The 26,848-nt window shown below is 34.9% G+C and overlaps 2 protein-coding genes across 2 annotated transcripts in view; both read right to left on the reverse strand.

Annotated features, from left to right (window-relative positions):
* Positions 1-1,810: 1,810 nt before the first annotated feature.
* LOC121727995 lies at positions 1,811-25,788 on the reverse strand. Its single transcript, XM_042116081.1, has 10 exons — positions 25,613-25,788; positions 25,136-25,383; positions 24,784-24,864; positions 23,599-23,724; positions 22,397-22,549; positions 19,468-19,536; positions 16,724-16,792; positions 15,289-15,357; positions 7,001-7,069; positions 1,811-2,321 (listed from the first exon to the last, which is right to left on the reverse strand). Exons 1-10 carry the CDS (start codon positions 25,729-25,731, stop codon positions 1,855-1,857), a joined length of 1,470 nt encoding a protein of 489 aa, XP_041972015.1. The 5' UTR covers positions 25,732-25,788; the 3' UTR covers positions 1,811-1,854.
* Positions 19,164-26,848, reverse strand: part of LOC121727993 (putative ferric-chelate reductase 1 homolog) — a 59,203-nt gene continuing 51,518 nt past the window's right edge. The window contains exon 14 of the mRNA XM_042116078.1: positions 19,164-19,175. The gene's annotated coding sequence lies outside the window, so the exon portion shown is untranslated. The remainder of the gene's footprint in view (positions 19,176-26,848) is intronic.

Genomic DNA, 26,848 nt, shown 5'->3' on the forward strand with positions numbered 1-26,848 from the left:
AGCGGTAACCGTTTTGTAATCTTCGAGTACGATTATAATGGCGATGTGACCACCCTTTGTCACAATGGAGGCAAACATTTTTTTTAAGTGCTCTGTGAAGTCGTCCGTCCGTACGTCCATGATTTTGGTCGATTTTGGCTCATTCTAGAAGACCCACAGTAGATTGCTGCTTAGAATTTGGATCATAAGCATATAGGTATCCAAAACGCGTCACCATTGAACAAATTATAAACGTGCTTTGAATAAGGGAAGAGGGTAGGAGATTGGGCCTCCGGTAAACTCACTCACTCGGCGAAACACAGCGGAAGCGCTGTTTCACGCCGGAAATATGCTAATGATTGAATTGTGTTTTTATTTATTGGCCAGAATTTACCCACGGGTTTGCCCATGTATAATTCTAATTGATTGCTTGTCTATAACTCAATAAATCATATTATTAATTATTATATGTAATTATGTAGTTTGAAGTAATGTAGTTTACGACCGGAAAAATATCACAATATATTTTTGATGTCGAATCTAATATATAAAATTCTCGTGTCACAGTTTTCGTTGCCATACTCCTCCGAAATGGCTTGACCTTTATTTTTCATACCAAAAAAAATATATATGGCAAAACAACGTTTGCCGGGACAGCTAGTAATAATATAAAAGGACTTATTTACTGAAATTTTTATATTTACTGAAAGTTATATTAATATAATATGAGATCCGTGGGTAATTTTTTCATATCCCTTGTTACTGGTAACACTAACTACTTTTATTCTTGTCCCTTTCAGTGACACGCTGAAAATACTTACTATGGTTTCTTATTTTATGGCCTCTACAGATTGGCCGGCCTGGTCCATGCTGAAATTGGTTTTCGCAAATGTGATGTAACAGGTGTACTCAAATTTGACAGTTTTCATCGTAGACAGAGAAGTATAGACAGCTGTATATTTCCTTTTCACTCACACAAAGAAAGAGATAGTTAACTACGTATTGCTTGTGGAGAAAATAGATAAAATAATTATTTTCTGTCCCAATGTTTTACTCTTTAAAATAAAAGAAAACAGCGGGGGTACGCGTGCGGGAGGAAGACAATCTGTGTAGCTTGCGGATAAAGACTGCGTCGTCGTCGATGTTAGTGTCGGTGTCTGTTAATCATTTTGCTGACCGTGTCTTTCCTGGGTAGGCTTTTTGCAGCAGTAACCTACATCCACGCGGGCGGAACCGCGGGCGACCGCTAGTTTTCTTATATAATTAGGGGGGCAAACGAGCAAACAAATCACCGATGGGCACTCGCAACATCAAGAGTTGCAATTAATAAGTCTCTTATGATAGAATAAGCTCTCTTTTTGGAGGTTTGCGGGTCGTAATAGACCGAAAATACTACTGCGACAGTTCATTCTAGAGTTATTAATGATTACTAGGGATCGCCCAACGGGACTCAGCTGATCTAAGATTGGCTGTGTAACCATAAATAAAGAATAAAATTTGTATGTACAGGCTTGTCACTAAAAAATCTGTAATTTTTCCTAGTGTGTGTGTTGTATTGTGTGTAATGTTTTATTTGTTAAAAAAATGTATGATAAAAGCATAATTTCAAAATAATATTAGCTCGATGCACTGTCTCACCATATAAACTATAACTGTGCAAAATTTCATTCACCTACGTTTCCCCATTTTTCGTCAAAAGGGAAACAAAGTTTTTGGCTCACGTATTAATATAATTATAGATTTAGACTATAAATTACTTCTTATTTTAAGAACCCCGTAGATTTAAGATTTTTGGTCAATAGTTTGACCAAATTGGGGTAAAAGTGAATTATTACATACATACACATCGTTTATTGCGCGCACCTTTATACATCTTTATTCTTCATACGGTAAAGGCTCGACTATAGTATCGGCTGACGGAAATACTAAAGTATCGGCCGCCTGAAAGTCTTCAGTCTGCGGCTGCAGCTGTTCAAGTGCATTCACGGCGGCGCCTTGTTGGAATTCTTGAAAAACTTTTTGTAAGGTTCTTATGGTCGGTAGCGGCAACAGCTTTTCTAAGTAAGCATACGCCTGCGGCGATCTTTTGTAAAGAGCCAAGGCCAAACATTTGGTAAACGTGGACCATCGTTTACCATTCGCTTTTTTCTTACGGTTGGAGATTTCCGATTCAATAAGGGATTTCAGTAGAGGCGATTTGATGCTTTCTATGGCCCATAATTTCTTTTGGGCTTCTCTTAATTTTGTTCTTGTTTCTTTTAATTTTTGTGCCGTTTTCTTACGGTATTGTTTGACCAGGTCTGCTCTTAGCTTCTTAATTTCCTCATTGTCTACCTTTGTGACTGTAACAAAAAAGTCCTGCATTAAAATCCTGAGGTGTATATAATTATATATTAGGTGTGTATGTATATACAGGGTGTAACAAAAATTAGTGATAATACTTTAGGGTGTGTACGTGTTCCTTGTAGAGAGTTTACTGTGAAAGTGGCACCGCTGAAAGACCAAAATTTTTTTCACTTTTGTATGGGGAAATTCGTGACGCTCGGGCCTTTCCCCATACAAAAGTGAGTATATATATATAGGTAATCGAGTAAAACCATGACGCGTTCTGAGCATTTAAAAACAGCCACGACGCAAATTCGTGTTGTGGCCCTAATGAAAACGGACACGACGCGTTCTGAAACCAGGCCGTGTTACGCAGGAGTAATTTTATAACGCCCAAGTGTGTGCGCAATACACAAGAGCACTCTGGTTTCAATGAAACTAGGCCAGTTACGCAGGGGTAATTTTATAGTACCCAAGTGTGTGCGTAACACACAAGAGCACTCTGGTTTCAATGAAACCAGGCCAGTTACGCAGGAGTAATTTTATAGTGCCCAAGTGTGTGCGCAATACACAAGAGCACTCTGGTTTCAATGAAACCAGGCCAGTTACGCAGAAGTAATTTTATGTGCCCACGTGTGAAATATAAACGCCCATAGAAAAGCTGCAGGTGCGTTGCCGGCCTTTTAAGATTAAATACGCTCTCTTCTTGAAGGTTTGCTGGAGAAGTTTAAAGGACATTGCCAATTCTTATATGGAAGTTGGCCCAAGTGCTGCCCACAATGAAGCCATGGTGCATTTTGTTCCTCAGGCCAACCCTAACCTGTAAACCAAAGCGCTCGAAAATCTATCCCAGGGGTCAAGAGATTTTTTTTTGTTTGTAGTGAATTATTTATTTACAAAAAATGAATTTGACAATAAAAAGCAACTATTGCATAATTATTACTTCAGTTTTACATCATCATATCAGTCACAGGACGTCCACTTCTATAGTTTTACATATATTAATGTAAATCAATATTATTCATCAATCGATATTTACAATATTTAAAGTCATAAGTAATCAGTTGGTAACAGCTGTGGCAGTGACTATTACTTATTGTACTGTAATAGTATAGTTATTAAAATACTTTACAATCATTATTATCATCATCATTTCAGCCACAGGATAACATAACAATAAAACAAATAAGATACTAGTCGTCATCGTCGTCATCATCGTCATCGATTATAATTATATCTAGGAATAAAGCACCTTATCGCGTCGAGATGCCTAGCCCACCCCAAAAACCATATTATTATGCACATGATATGTATTTGTTATCGGAGCGGAGCATACAAAAGACCGGTTTAAGGAGTTATGCGATACGTATGACAGGAATGAGTTAGGTGTGCATTTTTAAACGTAAAAATATAACTAATTTTTTTTTTAAATTAAATAAGGGGGCAAACGAGCAAACGGGTAACCTGATGGTAAGCAACTACCGTCGCCCATGGACACTCCCAACATCAGAAGAGCTGCAGGTGCGTTGCCGGCCTTTTAAGAGGGAATACGCTCTTTTCTTGTAGGTTTGCAGGTCGTATCGGTCTGGAAATACTGCTGGTGACAGTTCATTCCAGAGTTTTACAGTGCGCGGCAGAAAGTTACGCGAAAAACGCACTGTGGAAGACTGCCACTCATCAAGGTGATGAGGATGATGAGAATAATTAAACAAAAAGTACCTTAAACACCAGAAAAACCTTAAAAAATAAGATGTATTCAAATTAATAACTCCTGGGACCGATTTTTTTAATGTATTGTAGTCCAAGGAAAACTAGTTGGCACTACTCCCACGTGTGGGCACCACTTGGGCCAAACCCTGTCAATGTCCTTTCGAAGAGATTGGTTCATAGGCAGTTGACGGACCTACGTCATGTCGTCGGATCATGTCAACTCAGTGTTATTAGTTTTGATGTATCAGCTATGATAACATAATATAAATTATAATACATTTTCGTAGGTTACCTCAATCTGGCACCAGTTCAGTCCATTAATCTGTGATTGACGCCAGATTGATGGCTAAAAAGTACATACTAAAAAAATCGGACTCGCGCACGAAGGTTCCGTACTATTACAGAGCAAAAATAGGCCGAAAATTGTGTTTTTTGTATGGGAGCCTTCCTTAAATACTTATATTATTTAAATGTTATTATTAATTATTAAAGTACAGGGCTAATTAAAAATTTTGCCAGAATATCAAGTGCCAATCTGTTGCCAATTGCCATTATTGATTACGAGCAAAAATTTGAGGGGGGCTCCTATACAAGAAACGTGATTTACGTTTCTTGTGTAGGAGCCCCCCTCAAATATTTATTTTATTATATTTTTAGTATTTGTTGTTATAGCGGCATCAAATATACATACTTAATCTGTGAAAATTTTAGAAGTCTAGCTATAGCGGTTCTTCTGATACAGCCTGGAGACACACAGACGGACGGACGGACGGACAGACAACGAAGTCTTAGTAATAGGGTCTCGTTATTACCCTTTGGGTACGGAACCCTAAAAAAATTATTTGTCCACCACTTTGTGGGTAGGTGTTGCGGCACATCTGCAGAACGTTCTGCTCAATACGGTCGCAACATAAAGTTATAGAATAGAATAGAGAAACAAAGGCCTGAGCAAGAGAGATGTCACTATCAGTAACACTGCGTGGTAAAGAGACGTGTGATATGAGTCATATTCAAAAAAATTGTACATAAAAAAATCTTCAGGTGTCCCAAAGACATAAATCCTTATATTTATTAATTTCGATTATAATATTTTAAGTTTGATTATTGAATCACGTTGCGTTAGTATCGGGCTTGATATTAATTAATAAACTGTATCATTATTTCATAGAATAAGCTAAGTTTTTTACTTTTTGTGAATATGGTACTGTTCAGTTCATTTCAGTTCCTTAGATTTTTATGTGTCCCCTGATAGTAATGCAAATTTCAGAAACAATGTTTGTATTATTTTTCATATTTCTGACTATTAAGGAAAATACTATGTAAATAACAAAAGTCAATAATTACGTTTTAATAATTAGTATTTTTACTTAGATGAATATATAATTCATAATAAAAAGAAGAAAATGTTTTGTCCCATTTGTTTTTTCCATTTCGTGACATTGTTTACTGACGCGATTTTTCTTAGCAGCAAATTCATACGGTGATGGTCATATTCGAAATCATGAAATGAATCATCTATTAAGCTAGATGTTAACTTGAGTGACTGCTAACATTTTGTTTCTTGACGAAAATTTTGTATGTCCGAGTCTAGTGATTTATTGCCTAAAAAAATCTATTTCATGACAGTGTTTTGAAAGCTAAATGTGGGTATGAAATTGGTTCCTTAATGTTTTTCATTATAAATCTAGAATGTCTTCAATAATTATATAGAAATTATCAACAAATATAAATAGGGGAGGAACACAAACTTGTTTTAGGTCATGGCACTCCAATTTCTTGACACCATTTCTTGACTTTCATGACGTTAGTAAATGGTAAATTCATAAGGCTATGTTCCCAAAATTTATGTTGTAGTTGCAAAATGTTCAAAACGATTAAAATATAAGATTTTGTATAATTAATTTTTTATATGTGAAATGGCTGAGTGCTTGTTCTCATCTTCACTGACCGAGTTTGAATGTTTCTAGGGATTGTGTCCACTAGGCCTTGAGAAAAATTCGGACCCGAAACAAATCCGCAGGCACCAGCACAAGCATTTTCTCGGCGTAAAAAAAAAGGCACCAGCTAGTATAAAAAAATACAGACGGACAGACATTGAAGTTTTAGTAATAGGTTCCTGTATTTATCCTTTGGGTACGGAACCCCAATTAAAAAAGAAAATATGGTATAGGAAGGCTGAAGATGTTGATATAATTATTCAAAGCACATTAGATTTTGTTTTCTCTCTATTATTATTAAATGAGTACAAAATATAATATGATTCTGTATTACTAAATAAATGACTAAGCTAATTTATTTATTTAATTTTTAATGCCCAAAATTTTCACTGCTGGGTATGCAGCCTTACATTTACCATTTCATGATTTTTCGTGACGATAGTGTTTCTTGACTATTTCTTGACGTACAACTTTTTTGAATATGACTCATATATGACAGCAGCACTCTTTTTTTGACGTCCAGTCGGTTTCGTTTGACAGCTCTAGATTGTTGCTCTATTGTGCTAGGTATAGCCTGTCAAGAAAGTCATGACAGGCGGGAAAATTTTCTAAACGTAATCACGCTTAAAAGGTGTATTTTTTTCTTTATATTTTCACAGAGAACGCTTATACATTTTAAATATTGTCACCTTGCACATTTTTATCTTGAATTAATAAAGTTCTTATATTTTATATTTCATTTAAAAAATTTCCCGCCTGTCATGACTTTCTTGACAAGACTATATATTAACTTTATGGGTCGCAATGTATTTCAAGTTATCTATGATCTATGACACATTAGCGTAAATTACGCCGCGTACAGTTAGCGCGTAACCTTCCGTCGGCGGAACTTTCGTCGCCGTACGTTCGGCAGATGTGTCCTTAGGCTTAGACGTTCAGTTTCTCCTCAATGTTTACCAGATTGATGGACCAGATTGATGAGAAACTGAACGTGTAACAACCGTCCGACAACGACAGCTTGTTATTGAATAAATAACAAAAATCCTAACCTGGTAGCTTTCTCATAGACTTTGAAGTACGTTTAGCCATAGTTGACAGAATGCTTGAAGTTGTGGGATCTGAAATGATAAGAAAAAAATAAGCATGGATAAAATAAATTAAATATTTCATCACTGTTCTTGATATTTGTTGACTTGTTTATACATAATAGTATTTTAAAAAGATAAAACCGACTTCAAATTGGACGTAATTAAGAGTCCGTATACGAAATTTTCCGATTTCACTGATCTGAACCTAAATCTCACATTATATTACTCGCCGCAAGGCAGCCTTGATATAATGTGAGATTTAGGTTGTTTTGAATCGTGTTTTTTGGCACAATTTGTTTTTTTTTTTCTTTTTTCTCGAATTGGATAGAATTTTATCTATAGATTATTTTTGTCGTTTTCTTTTTATGAATGACAGCTCCAAGTTGCCGAAATTAACAGCAATTCTTTGCCCATTTTCTTTAAAATTTTGCCGAGTTACATATTTTTTTACTCAACTATTTCATATTAAAGTGGTAAAAAGTAATTCCAATTTAAAGTTTAAAGTAAAACCAATTGTATAGTAGACGACTTTCTCAACAGTACATTGTATTTTTTTTATACCGTTAAGACGTCAATACAATCCATAAACAGGTGATATTCTAAACCTTTACAGCAAAAATCACAAAACTATCGCGGGATTATTTAAAAATACTTAAAAAAAAAAACCTAGCTCCAATATTAGATTATAATGGAAATGATCTTACATGTTGTGCATTAAAACTAGAAATATTGTATTTTAACTATTAAATCCAACTATAAAAACGTCTATTAAATCAGCGAAATCGGCAAAATTTCGTATACTCTTAAGAATTTAAATATCCTATCTCATAAAGTACTGAACTGATTTTGATGAAACTTGCAGTATTCCCTTAGTTGAACAATACCTAGTACAAAAAAAAAGAATCACTTAAATCGGACTTGCAGTTCCGGAGATATGCGTGCACAAACATAAAAACAGACATACATAATATTACACATACAGAGTGAAAAAAATAAATATGTATTTCTAATCTAATAAATGACAGTGTATTTGGGACTTAACCCGTCAAATGTTTTATGTACACACGGGTGTACAAGAATTTTGAATGCCCCGCGTGTCGCTTGTACACACGGGTGTACAAGTTCACTACGCGCGGATTGGCCGTTTATTTTCTACGTTCCTTTACACGCGGCATAATTTATTTATTTTTTAAATGAATCCGTGGTTTACTGGCAATAATTTTTTCGCCATTTGATGCGTGTAACGGAACAAGTTGAGTAATAAAAGAAAAAACAAATGAATTATGGTCTGCGGCCGCCATTTTTCAGTCGACGCGTGACATTGGTCTTTGTTATTGATAATTGTGAAAGTGAATTCTTGCAGGAAACGGTGAGTGTTCTTATAAGAATCTTATATAGAATTACTGGAAATTAAGTGTAGTTTCTTATAAAATAATAACAATTGCAGAAAGTGCAATGTTTTTTGGAGAAAAAACGATGAAACTTTTCAGGTTAGGTATTTTTTCACTCATGCCGCGTCATATTTGACAAGAAATTTCATACTTATTTCAACGTTTACTTTTATTTATTTGTTCTAAAGTGTAGATCAGTTATTTAGAAACTTTATTTGCAAAAGAATTATTCAGAATTTAGTGCTAATAAAAGTTTTATCGTATTTTGAAACAATAAATGGCGCGAAATGAGTGTTGTTATGGTGAAAGTTGGTGAAAGTACTAACAGCAACAAAAGTGATAAAAAAGTAACACTGTATACAATTATACAATTGTGTATATAATCACTTTGTATTCATTTTTTGGAGTGATTCTGTGAATGATTTCTGTTTTTGGTTTCGAAATATCAAATGCCCAAATGGACTTATAGTTTTTTACTATAAAAAAATAATTGAATTCCGTACATATAACTCTTAGTTTCCATGGTGTTATTTGATATAGTTTGATATAGTTCAAAATAAGCACTTTATTGTATTTTTTTGTTTCAATTGGCAATATTTTGTGACAAAGGACAATGCTCATTTTGCATCAAAAATCCCAGAGTGAGTGTATAGGGTGTAGTCCAAAACGTTAGTGATATGTAGTAAAATAATAGTATAAATATTTTATTTTGTTTTTTACATTCAAATTGTAAGAAATAAAATTGTAATGGTTTATAAGTTTGTTTGTTTGTTGTGATATTGAAGGTATATCGATTTTCACGATTGGAATAACTAAAAAAAGTGTGTGATTGAGATACTTTATACTATTGTCAATTTTTAGATTGGGACGACTGAAGTCGAGCTCTCGATCTCGTGAGTCACACCTTCATTACTCGCAGCGGCCGTCGGCTGCTCGCAGAGCTCTTTTGATGGGCTGCTCTCTGGACGCCCCGACCCGGTTCCAAGACCGGTCACTCCCGTCCAACAGTAAGTATAATATTTCCTTCTACTTAGTGTCCGTCCCATATAAGCTCTGCGGGCCTAAAATGGTCACATTTAGCAATTCCTCTCAATCAATTCAGCAAATGAATTGTCAAAACTGTCAAACTAACAAATGTCAAATCAGTACAAAAAAACAGAAATGAATTGCAAGCAGAGTTGCATTTTGCGATTTTAGAAAAATAAATCATATTATGATTCATATCATGATTCTTCAAAGCGACCATTTTAGCCCCGCTGTTTATTTGTCATGGCTGAACTTATTTTCATGAATTAGGTACATACATAATATATGGTTTAGGAATTTGGATTGATAATATATAAATCAAGAGATATATAAATCATAACATATATCCGATATATGGATAAATATCAAATACAATAAAATTTTTATTGAAACTATCGTTTATCGGATCGGCTATATCTAATAAAAGGAAATATTATCTTATTGGAAATACATAGTAGAAAAAATCGGCCAAATGCGAGTCTGACTCGCGCAAGAAGGGTTCCGTACCAATACAGAGCAAAAATAGGCAAAAAAATTGTATTTTTGTATGGAAGCCGCGTGACATAGCCGGACTTAACTTATTGTATATAATAAGTTATTGCCTAGCTTGTAATTTTTATTATTGTATTTTCAAAAGGGCTCGAGTGGTTCAAAAGACGAGGTGATGGATGCCGCACCGTGGCATGTCACCAGGTGGTTGGCGGACCTGCCCCAGGACAAGGACGGAGAGGCTGATCCTTCCGTTAACTTCAGGGATGACGGAAACACGCAAACAAAATGCTAGGAGTAGGGTACGCAGAGGTAGTGAACTCGATTTGTAAGTGTATAATATTATGTCAATAGTAACTTTCTTATGGAAGTTTTTTCTAATAAGAAATTCTAATAAGAAATCTTATATTATATAATAAGATTTCTTATTAGAATTTCTTATTAGAAAAAACTTCCATAAGAAAGTTACTATTGACATAATATTATACACTTACGTTATATATATATATATACAGGATGAAACAAAATTAAGTGACAATACTCGTGTGTACGTGTTCCTTGTAGAGAGTTCACTGTGAAAGTAGCAGCGCTCAAAGAAAAAAATTTATTTTCACTTTTGTATGGGGAAACTCGTGACGCTCGGGCTCTTGCCCATACAAAAGTGAAAAAAAAATCATCTTTCAGCGCTGCTACTTTCACAATGAACTCTCTACAAGGAACACCTACACACCCTAAAGTATTATAACTTTTTGTTACAGACTGTATATTATATAATTAACTTTTAGAGTATCTAGGGGCCATCTTTTTAGTAAAAGATGGCCTCATGTAGACGTAATAAAAGTGTTTACTTTGTCAACCTATTTACAAATAAATATTTTGATTTTGATTGTTCATATATGTACATGTTCACTTATGTTTTACTAACCAATATGCGAAGTATGAACATAATCAGTCTTGTGTTTATCGAAAATTTTATAATTTTCTATCAATCGCTTTTGAACATCTTGTTTGTATATATATTATAATATAGTAATGAAAATGCACTTGATACTATGAAGTGTAATTGAGTAATAACTCATTTGTGGCATAATCAATGTTCTGATATTTCGTTTGTATTGTTATCTAATTAGTAAATAATAACAGATTAGTACAATAAGAACATCTATGTTAGTAATGCTATTATAGGCATCGGTATACATTTTTTATAAAAATTGAAATACATAGTTTAAGATTTTTGCATTATATAGCTTCACGTTATTTTCAAAAAATAGAATTTATAAGTGCTTTGATTTCTACTTTTTGTCACAATATTATATGCAAAACTTGTTTGTAAATAAATAAAACTGTGTTCTCAACTGTCCACTTTTGTTTTATTTTACCTCAATGGGGATAAATATATAAATATACTCGTGTACAGTCATCCGCTAGCCAAGCTACCCTATTCGGACTTTGGACCGACCTCCGGTTTGTATGCGCATCCATAGTGATGTTATCTCATTTTATACTGGTGGTTTTACATTTACCGTGTGGCCCACCGTACAAAAACAGAGGCTGCATCCTGTATAAGAGCAAGTATATCTCCATTGAGGTTGTAAATTTGAACCCTAAAAGTCAGTGTGTGACAAAAATAAGTGATAATACTTTAGGGTGTGTACGTGTTCCTTGTAGAGAGTTCACTGTGTAAGTAGCAGCTCTGAAAGACGTTTTTTTTCACTTAATATTAATAATAATATCTATGGACGCTTCACACCACGTCAGTCTGGCCCCGTGCTAAGTACCTAAAGGACTTGTGTTACAGGTACCAGACAACGGACATATATTTAATACTTTTATACCATACATATATTTAAGATTTTTATTATATCATACACATTTAATACACATCCAGACCCGGGAACATTGAAAACTTTTTGTTCCGTCGGCGGGATTCGAACCCGCGACCCCCGGCTTGAGCTACCAACGCGCTCACCACTGAGCCACAGAGGTCGTCATGGGCAAAGGCCCCAGCGTCACAAGTTTCCCCATACAAAAGTGAAAAAAATGTGGTCTTTCAGCGCTGCTACTTTCACAGTCAACTCTCTACAATGAACACGTATACACCCTAAAGTATTATCACTTATTTTTGTTACACCCTGTATAATTCCTGTACTCTTACTATAGGAACATAATATTATGCTCGCAGCACGATTGTAGCAATCGCAGTGCGGTTACTATTATGTTCGCGGCGCAGAATCAATGGCAAGGAACCCCAACTGCAACGTGAGCATAATTATTATTATGTCGCATAGCCATTCTAGCAATGCCAGTGCGGACAATATTATGCTCACGGGGCAGAATAGTGGGCCAGGAACCACAACTGCCACGATAGGCTAGCAACCTATCACTATAGCATCAAATTTCAATCTTATAACTCCCTTAGTGCTATTTCATCTATGTTTGTACAATTTTCAAAGAATTATAATATCACTTGAATAATATAAAATTTTTAGATGTGATAAAATAGGCCAAGTATGATTTATCCCTCTAAAAGCATAATATCGATTTATTTACTTGGAAAATCATTTATAACAGCTATAAACGTGAACTATGATGCTTTGCCTACACCGTAAGGGATATAGGCATGTTTTTATGTATGTTTGTATGTAAAAACTTGATATCCAGTATAATATTAGATAATACATACAAATAGTACGATAAAAAAATAAATCATATTTTTTGCTTTGCCGACCCCGTAAGGGATATAGGTGAAGGAATAAGGAAAATAATAATACAAGTGCATCCGTTCTATGCCCGAGCTAGACTGAATGCGAGCGGGCGGCGCGCTCCGCCAATTGACTCCTGCGCCGAGCGATAAGACGCTCCAGAAAGAGTTGAACGCATGTGACTTTTAGCGAAGTGCCAATTTTAAAATTTATTTTTAATTTTAAGTTTACATTATATTATAATTTGCACAGGTGAGTAAATAAAGGTTTTATTTTTACAAATATAGGTGAGTAAGTATTTATTTTACAGGTTTTACGCCACATAGGCATGTTTTTATGTATGTTTGTATGTAAAAACTTGATATCCAGCATAATATTCGATAATAAATACAAATAGTACATAAAAAAATAAATCATATTTTTTGCTTTGCTTACTCCCGTAAGAGATATAGACATGTTGTTATGTATGTTTGTATGTAGAAACTTGATATCCAGTATAATATTCGATAATACATACAAATAGTACGATAAAAAAATAAATCATATTAATTCTTGCTTTGCCGACCACGTAAGGGATATAGGTGAAGGAATAAGGAAAATAATAACTCAAGTGCATCCGTTCTATGCCCGAGCTCGACTGAATAACGTAGTGATTATATTCTCTTTGGATAAGACGCTCCAGAGAGAGTTGAACGCAACTCACAAGTGACTTTTAGCGAAGTGCCAATTTTATAATTTATTTTTCAATTTAAGTTTTACAGGTTTTACGCCACATAGGCATATTTTTATGTATGTTTGTGTGTAAAATATATTTTTTGCTTTGCCTACCCCCGTAAGAGATATAGACATGTTTTTATGTATGTTTGTATGTAGAAACTTGATATCCAGTATAATATTCGATATTACATACAAATAGTACGATAAAAAATAAATCATAAAAATATGATTTATTTTTGGCTTTGCCTACCCAGTAAGGGGTATAGGTGTGATTTTATGCATGCACGTACGTAAAAACTTGATATCCAGCTAAAATGTTGGATAATAAATACAAATAATACGATAAAAATTTACATAAAATTATAAATATTTTTTTTCCGTAATTCCGTATACACTTTTCGTGCGGACGGTACTTTGGTATCTGTGTCGACCCCGCGCGGCCCCCGACGGCCGGAGTCAAGTGTCATGGCCGGCCGGTGTTTATTGTTGTAATGTAAATATTTAGATTGTGAAGTAGTTACTGTGATTTGGAGAGTAATAACTTATGTTGTCAATTCTAAAATGTATGTAGTTTATTGTGATAGTGATTATTTTGTGTATTGTGAAAGATAATTGAGTGAAAATTGACAAAATCTCCAGCAGTGTGAGGAAAAATAACCAACCTATGAAAAAACACAAACATTTTTTCAAGTAAGCGTTTATTTTATTTTATGATACTTATATGAAATGGTAGGATTTTTTATGTAGATTCCAACGATGTATAATATATGGTGTAATTTATAGGTTATTATCCGTAACTTTACGATTTTCGAACCCCTATTGCGAATTTTTTGCAAATTTTGAAAAAAAAATGACATTTAGGTAAATATGACATTAGCAGAGGCGATTCACTCCACGGGTTAAAAATGTAAGTTATCACCAAATTTTGTGAAAAAAAATAATTGTAAAAGATATAAATAAAAAACCCAAAACATGTTTTTTTTAAATTTTCACATAAATTTTGAGGTCATGGAGAAAAAGTGTGGATAGAAAAGTTTTAGATCTTTTTCTTACCTACAACTTTGCCATTTGACTTTTCTTCATAGGAATATTAGTTTTGCCAGAAATCGAGATAAGCCGATTTTCCCCCTTAAAACCTCACTCCACACTTTTCCCTAACTTAGATCGCCCGTAAATTATTTTTCCCTTTTTATAATATTCTCCTCCTTTTGTAATGGCTTTCATCCCACTGTATTTTTTATTTGTTTTAAAAGTTATTGGTCCTAGTCTATTTAACAAACAGAGGTTGGTGAAATTGGGTTTCAAAAAAAATAATTCAAAAGTGAGAGAAAAAGTTTTTTGAGTGCCAATTCGTCAATAAAATTTGCCATACATCATAAAATTAAATGATCGGACACCGGTGTTGGGACACATTGTACAATAATTGATTGGTATATTGCTGGCAGTACCACATTGTTCTTAAAATACTATGAGATATAAATAATAATATGTACTTATTTGTGTCGGGACTTCAGCCCAGCACACCCTAAACTATTATCACTTCGTTTTGGTACAACCAGCAATCTTACCCCCGAAACTGATGCGATTTTGATTTACGAGTCTGATTAGTTCCAATTTGAGCAGCAGCACTATCGTGCGCTAGTATAGCTGTCAGGAGTGGGAATAGTCGTTGAAATCGAATTATTTCCGACTTCCGAATTAGCTGCAGCACGATCACGATAAGTCATCTACATAAAAACAAATGAATTTTAAATTGCGGTAGACTAAAACGCGAGAACTGCTGAACAACGGCCTAATTTTAGTTATGAAATGTTCCTGGAAATCTACCCACGGTATACTAGGCGGAAATTGGTAGTCGGAAGTCATATTATAGTTTTTAACTATTCTATACTAAGTTACTGAATAAATGTCAAAAATTCATTACCTGGATTCGTTATGTTAACATTAGAACTATGGTTAGCCACAGCTGATTGAACGCTTGAGGGTGTGGGACCTGAAATGAAAAGCAAATTTGCAGAAAGGCATAATATATAATTGATTGGTCTATTGCTTGCATTACCACATTGTTCTTAAAATACAATGAGATATCTACATATATATTTAATACGCGAGCGAAAAACTTTTAAGCCCTTTTTACGAAAAATGCGGATACGTAGGTGCATGAAACTTTGCACAGTTATAGTTTATATGGAGAAGGAGTTCACAGAGCTAATATTGTTTTAAAATTATGCTTTTATCATACAATATTTCAATAAATAAAACACTACACACACTACCATATTTTTGAGTGACAAGCCTATACACACGAATTATAGTCTTTTGTTTATGGTCGAAGTCTGTGATCAAATTGATGAATTGTGGTTTTTTTTTACAGGAAAAGTCGTTAAACCGAATTAGTTGCAAATTGAGCCGCAGCACGATCGTGCGCTAGTATAGCTGTCAGGAGTGGGAAAAGTTGTTGAAATCGAATTAGTTATAAGTTGAGTCGCAGCACGATCGTGCGCTAGTGTAGCTGTCAGGAGTGGGAATAGTCATTGAAATCGAATTAGTTCCAAATTGAGCCGCAGCACGATCGTGCGCTAGTATAGCTGTCAGGGGTGGGAATAGTCGTTGAAATCGAATTAGTTCCAAACTGAGCCGCAGCACGATCACGATAAGACATCTACATGAAAAGAAAAACAAATTAATTTCAAATTAGGCAGTCTCGCGCGAGAACGGCTGAACCAACTTGCCTAATTATTGACCGACATCCAAAAAGCAGGAGGTAATAGTTATGAAATGTTCCTGAAAATCTACTCACGGTATAATAGGAAGAAATTAATACAAAGTCACGTATACATACTTCGGCACGAATAGGCCGGCTCAACTTGAGAAATACCACGGGCTCACAGAAAACCAGAGTGAAACAGCGATTGCGCTGTGTTTCGCCGAGTGAGTGAGTTTACCGGAGGCCCAATCCCCTACACTTTTCCCTTCCCTACCCTCCCCTTTTCCCTTTCCTACCCTCCCCTACCCTATTCCCTCTTAAAAGGCCGGCAACGCACTTGCAGCTCTTGTAATGCTGCGAGTGTCCATGGGCCACGGATGTTGCTTTCCATCAGGTGACCCGTTTGCTCGTTTGCCCCCTTATTTCATAAAAAAAAGGTTTTATATATTATACAAATTACATAATATATATGGACGCTGTTAAGCATTCATGTACTAACCCACATAAAAATTACGTATTGAGTTATGAATGCAGTTATGTTCTTTAGATGATTTAGAAGAAGATTGCATTCAAAATTTATCAACAAAAAAAATTGTGGGTTAGGACACTAATGCTTAACAGCGACCATATAATAATAACAAAATTTCATTACCTTGATTCGTTATGGTAACATTAGAACTATGGTTAGCCACTGCTGATTGAATGCTTGAGGGTGTGGGATCTGAAATGAAAAGATATATTCTAGGCATGTATTGATTGGTCTATTGCTGGTATTATCACATTGTTCTTAAAAACAAAGATACATAGATAATAATAATACTTCATGTGTCCAACACACCCTAAAGCATCTATCCCCAAACTGCGGCCTGTCAGGACTTTATCAGTGGCCAGGGCAATGTTAAACCATTTTGAAATTCACGCCCACCGGCAAAATAATGTAAAGTCAAAAAATCTTACCCCCGAAACTGCTACGATTTTGATTTACGAGTTTGATTAGTTCCAAATTGAGCCGCAGCACGATTGTGCGTTAGTATAACTGTCGGGGTGGGAAAAGTAGTTGAAATCGAATTAGTTGCAAATTGAGCCGCATCACGATCGTGCGCTAGTATAGCTGTCAGGATTGGGAATAGTCGTTGAAATCGAATTAGTTCTAAATTGAGCCGCAGCACGATCGTGCGCAAGTATATCTGTTGGGGTGGGAAAAGTCGTTGAAATCGAATTAGTTCTAAATTGAGCAGCAGCACTATCGTGCGCTAGTAGATAGATAGGTAGAAAATGCTTTATTTGAATACAACTAAACTACATTACAATTTAAAATAAAGTAATATAAGAAAATGCACAAACAGGCGGTCCTACCGCTGAAAGCGGGTTCTTCCAGCTAGTAAAGCTGTCGGGGTGGGAAAAGTCGTTGAAATCGAATTAGTTCTAAATTGAGCCGCAGCACGATCGTGCGCTAGTATAGCTGTCAGGAGGGGGAAAAGTCTTTGAAATCGAAATTGTTCCGTATTGAACTGCAGCACGATCACGATAAGTCATCTATATAAAAACAAATGAATTTTAAAGGAGAATGGGTAAATTCGTATGGAGCGGGGCTATGCACGGCCAAGAACAATTTCTAACATATATTAATATTTAGCAGTCCTACTATTGCAGTGGAGAAATCAGGTCAGCAGGTCTAGCGTTTATTAATTCTTACTCGTGTTCAATAATAGCACTTAATTCCGCTGGTGACCAACCTAACCTAACCCAAACCTAAACATTTTTTTCAGCCCAGTTAGCGGCATCTGTCTGTGCAGACTCTATCGCAGCAGCTGTAAGCTGTTGAGCCTTCGGGAGAGCAGTCCGAGGCACCGGGCGCTCTTCTGCCGGGCAGAGCTCGTGCAATGGGCAGCAGATTCCCTAATCCGCCGCTCGAGCCCTGATTACGGCAGGAGCTGGTGTTTATGTATGGCGCGTCTGCGCCCTCCTTCACTCGACCGAACCATAGCCGTCACTATGACCGGGAGGCTTAGGTCAAATCCGATGGTAGCTCAGAGCACCGCTCGTTGTTCCGCCCATGCTGGACAGTCTTCGAGCGTGTGCTGCGCTGTGTCAACATCTGCACCATAAGGAAGGTAAGGACACCTTCGCAGTGAGTTACTCACGTCTGCAGGTGCGGCCGAGACGCCGCCACCACTGCGCGCGCATTATTATTATGCGCGCCTGACGCCTCCACCGAGTGGTCAGTTCAGAGGAAACTTGACCTCCACCATACGATAATAGATTTCGCTCAGAACCCGCGCTTCCGGGTCCAAAGGCGGGGTTCTGGCGAGGATTAGCGCTGCTTCGCAGGATATGGTGCGATATCCGCGTATATTCCGCAGCGCCATCAGTCTCTGAGAACTTCAACCTAAGCTAACCATAACCTAACCCAACCGAGATACCAAACCACGCACATAACGTGTACGTAGCAGCACAAACTGTTTTATGTACAATACAATACAATACAAAAACACTTTATTGCACACCAAAGAAAATACAAAATTAATCAATTGTACATAAAAACAACATGTATGATGATGCACAAAAGGCGAACTTATTGCTAATAAGCAGTCTCTTATATGTATTGATTGATTAGGAAGTTTAGAATGATGCATTAGCATTTAAGTAAATACAAAAAAAAGATATTATTTATAAAAGCAATATTGTTCTATGCGATAACATTATTTCGCATTTAATTAATATCTGGAATAATAAATGAAATATAATACGTCCGAAGCAAAAGTTGTTCCTAAATATCAGTTCTTTTATTTGAAACTAATTTCATCAGTAGCCGCCCATAGCTCAAATTGCCCATCGTCCTTTCGTTAGTCTCGCTACATCGCGAAATCGGCTGAACCATCTTGACTAATTTTAATTATGAAATGTTCCTGGAATTCTACTGACTGTATAATAGGAAGAAATTGATACGAAGTCATCTAGTTTTTAAATATTCTATTAATAGCTCCCACACCGGTTTCGGTGACGGTGGCCGGTTTCATGGAAACCAGGCCAGCTACGCAGGAGTAATTTTATAGTGCCCAAGTGTGTGCGCAGTACACAAGAGCACTCTCTATTCCTTTACTCTCATAACCCAGTGGGACGGCAGACCGACACGACCGGCGAGAGATCAGGCGCAGGACCGACTTTTTACATGCCCATCCGACGCATGGATCATCTTACTTGTCAGACAATCAGGTGATCAGCCTGCATTATCCTAACCAAACTTGGAAATAACATGTTTCCAACGCGGGAATCGAACCCACGACCTCAAAGTCAAGAGCCGAGCTCTGAACCACTGGACCATGGAGGCGATAAAAAAAAAAGTTATTAAATATTCTATACTAAGTTACTGAATGAATAACAAAAATGCGTTACCTGGATTCGTTATGATAACATTAGAACTATGGTTAGCCAGATCTGATTGAACGCTTGAGGGTGTGGGATCTGAAATAAAACGCAAATTATATTTACCAGAAATATTATAGGCATATTATATTGATTGGTCTATTGCTGGCATTACCACATTATTCTTAAAACACAATGAGACATAGATAAATAAATTATTATCAAAAAACTTTTTGAAAAAAAGCTTTTATTTAAGGATGTATATAACTTTTATAAATTCAAAGATTCTGACCTAAATTTGAAATATAAAGTAGAATAAAACATCCTGCATCGATTGATACCAAAAAATCAATACCTTACCGACAAGTTACATGAAATAATTCATTTTAAAATTTCCATTTATCATACGTAATGTTTGCCCGAAGTGTTACAATTGTTGAGAATTCGTCAGAATTGGTAACTTTGTATCAAAGATAAACATCTAAAAAACTGCTTATCAATTTCTTAGTACGATTTGCGATTTTTTAAGCCCAAAAAAAGTGGGTTCACTGGTAATTCTGGGGAAATATTTCAAATTGAAATTTATAAAAATTATCCTTCGAAGGGTGCGACAAGACTTTATATGAACTTGGGCGGGGGCGCTGCTGATAAAGAAGAACTGTCAAATATGTCGTTTTTGTATGTGGCAGGGTTAGTTCCTTTTTTCGCCACCTTCATTTATAACTTTAGCGAGCTTTCTTGGCCGGCATTTGCGGTAGTCAAATAACTCGAATAGTTATTTAAAAATCTATTATAAAAAATCATTATAATGAATAATACGTGTCTGGGTGTCCAATTTTTTACATAAATTAGTACTTTCATAATTTAATTGGATGTAGTACGCAATTTGACCTTATATACATCCTTAAACACTCTAAAAAGGACAGATAAATTTCTCCTTAAAATGTTTAACTATTATGTTATAACCTCAATATATTATACAATTTGCATGATAATAAAAGCTTGTCGCGCGAGTTCTGACTAAACTATGTACTTAGTACCAATTTAACTAGAAGTAAATTAATATTACTTATATTTTTAATTTTAATAAATGTATTAAGTACCTACTGACATAGGTCTCGCGACAAGCTTTTATTATCATGCAAATTGTATAATATATTGAGGTTATAACTTAATACCTACTTAAACATTTTAAGGATACATTTATTTTTTCTTTTTAGAGTGTTTAAATAAAAGCTTTTTTCAAAAAGTTTTTTGACAATAATTTATTTTTTGTTTTTTAGTTATTTCAGGATAGATTTCTTATTATCTAAACTAAACTGTATTTTGTTTTGTTTCAAGAATTTGTTAGAATCTAATTAACTTAAGTCCTAAGAAATCGTACTTTATTTTGATCAGTGGAAAAACCCTGTCTATAGTTTGCGAGTTGTTATATTCCGTTTATTTCTGCATGACTAAAAAGTTACTTTTCACCTTACAAAAGTGACGGGATTCAACCGGGTAGTTTCTAAACCCCGCTTGACATAACATGACATGACACAACACGACACATTACGACACGATATGACACATCACGTCACGCCGCGTCACGTCACATTACGTCACGACACGATACGACACGTCACGTCAGGACATGACACGACTTGACTCTACTACATTAGTAGAATGACATTACATTCGTTTTCATGTTACTCTCAATGAGCTCTTTCATTTGATACCCATATTGCATTAAAAATAACTTATCCCTATCTTAGATGAGCCGCCAATCGCCATATTGGATGTAGAATGAGATTACATTCGTTTCCGAGTTACTCTCAATGGGCCCTTTCATCTGATACCCATATTGCAGAAGTGCATTAAAAATAACTATTCCCGTATCTTGGATGAGCCGCCATATTGGATGTAGAATGACATTACATTTGTTTTCGTGTTACTCTCAATGAGCCCATTCATATGCTACCCATATTGCAGAAGTGCATTAAAAATAACTATTCTCCTATCTTGGATAAGCCGCCATATTGAATGTAGAATGACATTACATTCGTTTTCATGTTACTCTCAAAAAGCCCTTTCATTTAATATCCATATTGTAGGACTGCACAGAAAATAACTATTTCGCCATTTTGGATGGTCGGCCATATTGGATTTAGAGTGATGTCACATACCATATTGTGTATTGTCATCCAAACTAAACGTGTATGCAAAATTTCAGCTCAATCGGTTTAATGTATCTACTTCAAAATTGAGTTTCAAGATTTCACCCGAACAACAACAAAAGTATGTAACTTACATACATACAGAGCAAGTTAGTTAAAAGCTTTTAAAATACTTCCTGTGTCCAACACACGCTAAAATATTATTACATTATTGAACCTGTACCTCTAACATCTATATTGTTGACAGACGAATACGACATTATTTTGGGAACTAGCTAGAGCTAGAGTTAAGACCTTTGTGACTGTAAGCGACTTGGAATAATAGGGAAGATGCGATATTTTTATTTTTGGTTATTTTAAAGAGCTCCATGTAGAATAGACCACAAGTATATTAAAAAAATTTAAACACTGGAATTTACTGCAAAAATGCGGTTTAAAATTGTCAATTTAAATTTTGGCGCCAAAACGGATATCTTTTATAGTCTTATTATTGACAATGGGCGTTTTCACACTACGGCGATAACGACACGACACGATACCGCAGAATAGATAAGGGCCACCGCACATATACAATTTCCAGTTGGCCGACTATCATACTAACTAAATTGCGTAGTGTCACAATTTAATTGGACAACTTCATCGTGTACGCTGCCAAGCCGCAGACTTTTAGATTTAGTTGATGGTATCGGTGTTGCTAGCCTAGCGACGTGCGTGTTAAAATATATAATAGCAAATAAATTTTCATATTTGCATGTTCCCTATTATTGTTTAAAGTAATAAAATATATTATAATGACAACTTACCTGGGCTATGCCTGGTTAGGACTGCGGCATTAATGTCCATTATCTTGCGATTCAGGTCTTCAGACATGCCAGCAGGCGATGAAGAAATATAAGGTGCGCTATAATCTTCTGTTACATCATCTATGTCTGCATCAGTCTCTGCGGTCGTTGCACCTAAAATAATTTAAAAATGGATTCTTAATTGTGTTAGTAACACTATAACTTGATAACGGCTGAACCGATTTGGCTAATTTTAGTCTTAAAATAATACTGAAATTCCATGGAATGTTTATAAGTGACATGAAGTTCACCGGGACATCTAGTTTATAATATTAAGCATGGATTGTTGACAGTACGACGAATATGACATATTTTGCTAGCTATAAAGGTGAAATCACACTGGTGTGACACAACACTTCATATGTCGCTTCAGTGCGGTCTTACCTTTATAGCTTGAGAGTAGGACTGTTATTGGATCCGAGATCATTGAGTCAATGATATTGGATAATGTAATATAGACATATGATTCATTTCTTCCTTGATCATAGATTTTTGACATTTGCTGAGAGATTGGATCCGATACAGTCATAGAAATAGGTCTTGCCAGTTATTTAATATAAAAAAGAGTTTTTAATTTCTTGTTTGTTAATATGTTTCAAATAATTTAATGTATTTATTTTTCTAATTATATACTTGGATAATCTTGCTGAAATAACAAAAAACAAGCCATATTAAAAATGATGATGTCTTTTGACAAATCAATTCTCTGAGATCTAGTAACCCTGACGTCAATACATGTCAGCGTTAGCGCTCTCTATTGGCTATTGAAAATTGAAATCAATGAAATATGATAATGTAATATGCAGATATGATCAAATGATCATATATATTGGATTCTATCTATATATATGATCATATAAATGATCCAATATAAATGATAATGTAATACCCCCCTTAGGTCCATAAATTATTAGCAATAATCTCATAGTTTGTAGGAGGTAATTCTCTAAAACTACTGGTCCGATTGTAAAAAATTTAAGATGGATATAAAGCTGGAGTATTCCTGTGTGACATAGGTTATATTTTATGTATAAAAAGTTATGTTTTTTCTCTGAATTTATGTCTTTCTCAGAAGTCTACGCGAGTGAAGCCGCGGGTAAAAGCTAGAAATAAAAAATTGTAATAAAACAGGGAAAGTGGGAAAGTGCACATAGTTACTTTACCTGGATTTTCCATTTCAATTTCCTTGCGAGTTTCGTTTTCAGACATATCCACAGCTGATGAACAAAGAGGAGTGCTGTGACTTTTTTTATCCTTTGCAAATATATCAGTCTGTGCTATTGTGTCACCTAAAATAATTAACACTACTATTTGTGTTCTTATAATATCTTTGAGGTGATCGTATATTTATCAGCACGTACGCGCCGGAATTAGTTGTTTAAATGATATTATAATACGATACCTCGCAATATTCGTCTGCAACGTACGCGCCGCATTTCGCGTACGATGCGGTGCGTACGGTGCGTACGGTGCGTACGGCGCGTACGGTGGTGACTGGTGACAAAATTTAATTTTGTGCAATGTGCTTTAAGAAGTACATTAAGGCTGTTAAAATACTACTATGGGAGCCCTACATAACAAATCTGATTAGTTTGCCCTGTTATGTTCAATACCAATAATGTATATCCCAGGTACTTTCATTCAATATGAATACTGCATTTTTTCTCTATTATTGTCTGCAGTAGGTAAAGATTAATATTATCAAAATCAAAATATTTATTTCTAAATAGGTTAACAAAGTAAACACTTTACCAAAAAGGTAGAAAAATTTCCAAAAAGGAGGATTTTTTGTATGTTCAACGATTACTCCGCCGTTTGTGAACCAATTTTCAAAATTTCTGTTTTGTTTTCACTCTAATTTGGTAAGTACCATGTTCACAAAAGTGCTGATCTGATGATGGGATCCAAGAGTAATCGAGAGAACTCCTCAAAATTTATATGGAAACTTAAGGTGATTTTGGTTTTATGAGAAGCATCCTAAGCATATGCTACCATAACGGAAGATTTTGCACCAAGGTATACTATGGTTCCAAAGATACCAAGAGAATTCCGGATTCCTTATAGATACAAGTTTGGGGGTTGAGGCACTGTTTTAAGAACAGAAAGCATATGCTACTATCTTAAACGGGCTTTGGCCCACCACACATTCCCACCACTGTTTCTCCTGTGTCGCCAGGATCGACAGCGGTATCCACAAATATACTAAGACATTTGTGGCCAAATAAGTAACTAGGAAAGGAAATACAGTTATCTAGTCATCACAGTATTATTGCCAACCTTCAAAGGTCTTACAAAGCATTTGAACACATAATATACTATTTGAATACAAATAAAGTCTTTGAACTTACATTTTGATGGATCAATTCGTTGAAAATAATTATGTTCAGCCAAAAAATTGTATGTGGATGAGTGTGTGATTCCATTTTCAACTGTAAAATCAGAAAATATAATATTGATACCCATATTAACAACCTGTAAACTTAATGTAGGTATAACAAGTTAAATAATGTATATAAATATTATATAAACATGTACTTCTATTCAATAATAATATTATTCACAGTGTAAAGAAATCAACCTCATTTTAAATGGTTGCCCACAACAGATGTGATCATCTTCTTTTGTTCAAATATTTTGAGGCATTGCTTTTGAAAATGTTATGTTTGCGTTGAAACAAAATATACATATATACAGACTTACCTTGAAGTGTTACATTTATGGTATTTGGCAAATGCTTCTTGCCTGGAAAATTTTCTAAAAGTGTATCGCTCAGGGGTGGGTTTAGGAGATGCAGGGTAGGTATGGCAGTAAATTTTAGTCGTGAATTTTTGGAACGGAAGTGATTATCAGAAAAATGTTTGCCACATACAAAATGGGAATAATGTAATTGAGCGATAGTTAATCTAGCCAACTCTGGAATTCCAATGGCTTTGACCCATTTCTTACAACTGAAATATTAAGTAAACATGGTACATAAGTAACGACTTTTGCTTCTTTTAGTAATAAATTGTAGAAGTAATAATTAATATAGGTAAGTAATTATTTGGTTTCCTTTCACAATAGGGTTAGATAAAAATAATCAAACACTATGTAATTAATAATAATTATTAACTTTACAGTTACAGTAATTTTACAGTTTACACAATTACAAAGTAGTAGAATAATAATTTTACTTACCGTTCTTTGTCGAGCGGAAATCTTGCTAATAGGTATTTTTCTTTAACATTAGTATTTTTCCTGCAGATTTCACATTTTTTGTATTTTTTTTCCATTTCGTAACAATTTTTGAGTTTCATCAATCTACTTTTGCAAAGATTTTTGTTTTGTAATTTGTTGGTGGTTGGTAACTCGGTAAAGATCATTGACTTTTATAAATTTATTATGATAAGTGGATGCGGCATAATGGTCTCTACCAAATCAAAATACTGTAGCCGGTCCGCCATTTTATGTTCCGGTTCTCCGAGGTACATAAACTGTCAAAGACTGGAATTCAGGTAAAGGAGAACTTTCAAAGACATGTCAAAAATGACGTTTTTGTATGATATAAAAAAAAAATACGTTTATTTCAGGTAAAATATAACCCATAAAAAAATTCTTAAACTAGCAGGAAATAAATGTTATTAATTTAAATATTTGCCACCCTCTGGTGCACCATCTGATCTCCATGAGGGATTTTTAATTTATATTTTTTAATTTTATTTTTAACAATCTTAACTAGATGGCGTTAGGATAAACACTTCTAGATTTCCTATTGGTTCCTCACAATGAATAAGGAAACAGATGGAAGCGACATAACTACAAAAAAGTGTGGCCGGCGCCATATTGCCAAGAACTAAACATGGCGGTCTATAGCGATGGGACACTCGGTTGATATTTGTCGAGATATGTTATTAGTGAGCTATTAAGGTTAAAATCTTTTAAATAAATGATCAGATTCTTCACCTTATATTTTTTAAATTCGATAAAAAAGTACATCACTAAACGTCAAATCTACTAATTTCTATGTTGATTAAATAATATCGAAAATCAAGCCATGTTATATTACTATTCTATCACAAATCTTATTTATTGTCTAATTATTAACTAAATTAGCACATACGAAGTCAAGCCATCGGTAAAATAACAAAAATTTTAGTAAAAATATAAACGTACCGATCCAAGGACAAACTTTTTTAAATTTCTTCACTTTTTTGACGGACTATAAATTAATTTAAAAAAAAAGCAAATTGGTCGAAAAATTTGACCGATATATCGATATTTTTTTCGCGATATATCGAGACCGCTATTGATATTTTTTCAAATATCGATGTATCGATATTTTCTTTCAATTTCGACATCCATTTAATACGACACTTTGACAGTTTATGTACCTCGGAGAGCCGGAATATAAAATGGCGGACCGGCCACAGAATT

The sequence above is a fragment of the Aricia agestis genome, chromosome 6, assembly GCF_905147365.1.
Source record: "Aricia agestis chromosome 6, ilAriAges1.1, whole genome shotgun sequence".
NCBI classification, from domain to species: Eukaryota; Metazoa; Arthropoda; class Insecta; order Lepidoptera; family Lycaenidae; genus Aricia; species Aricia agestis.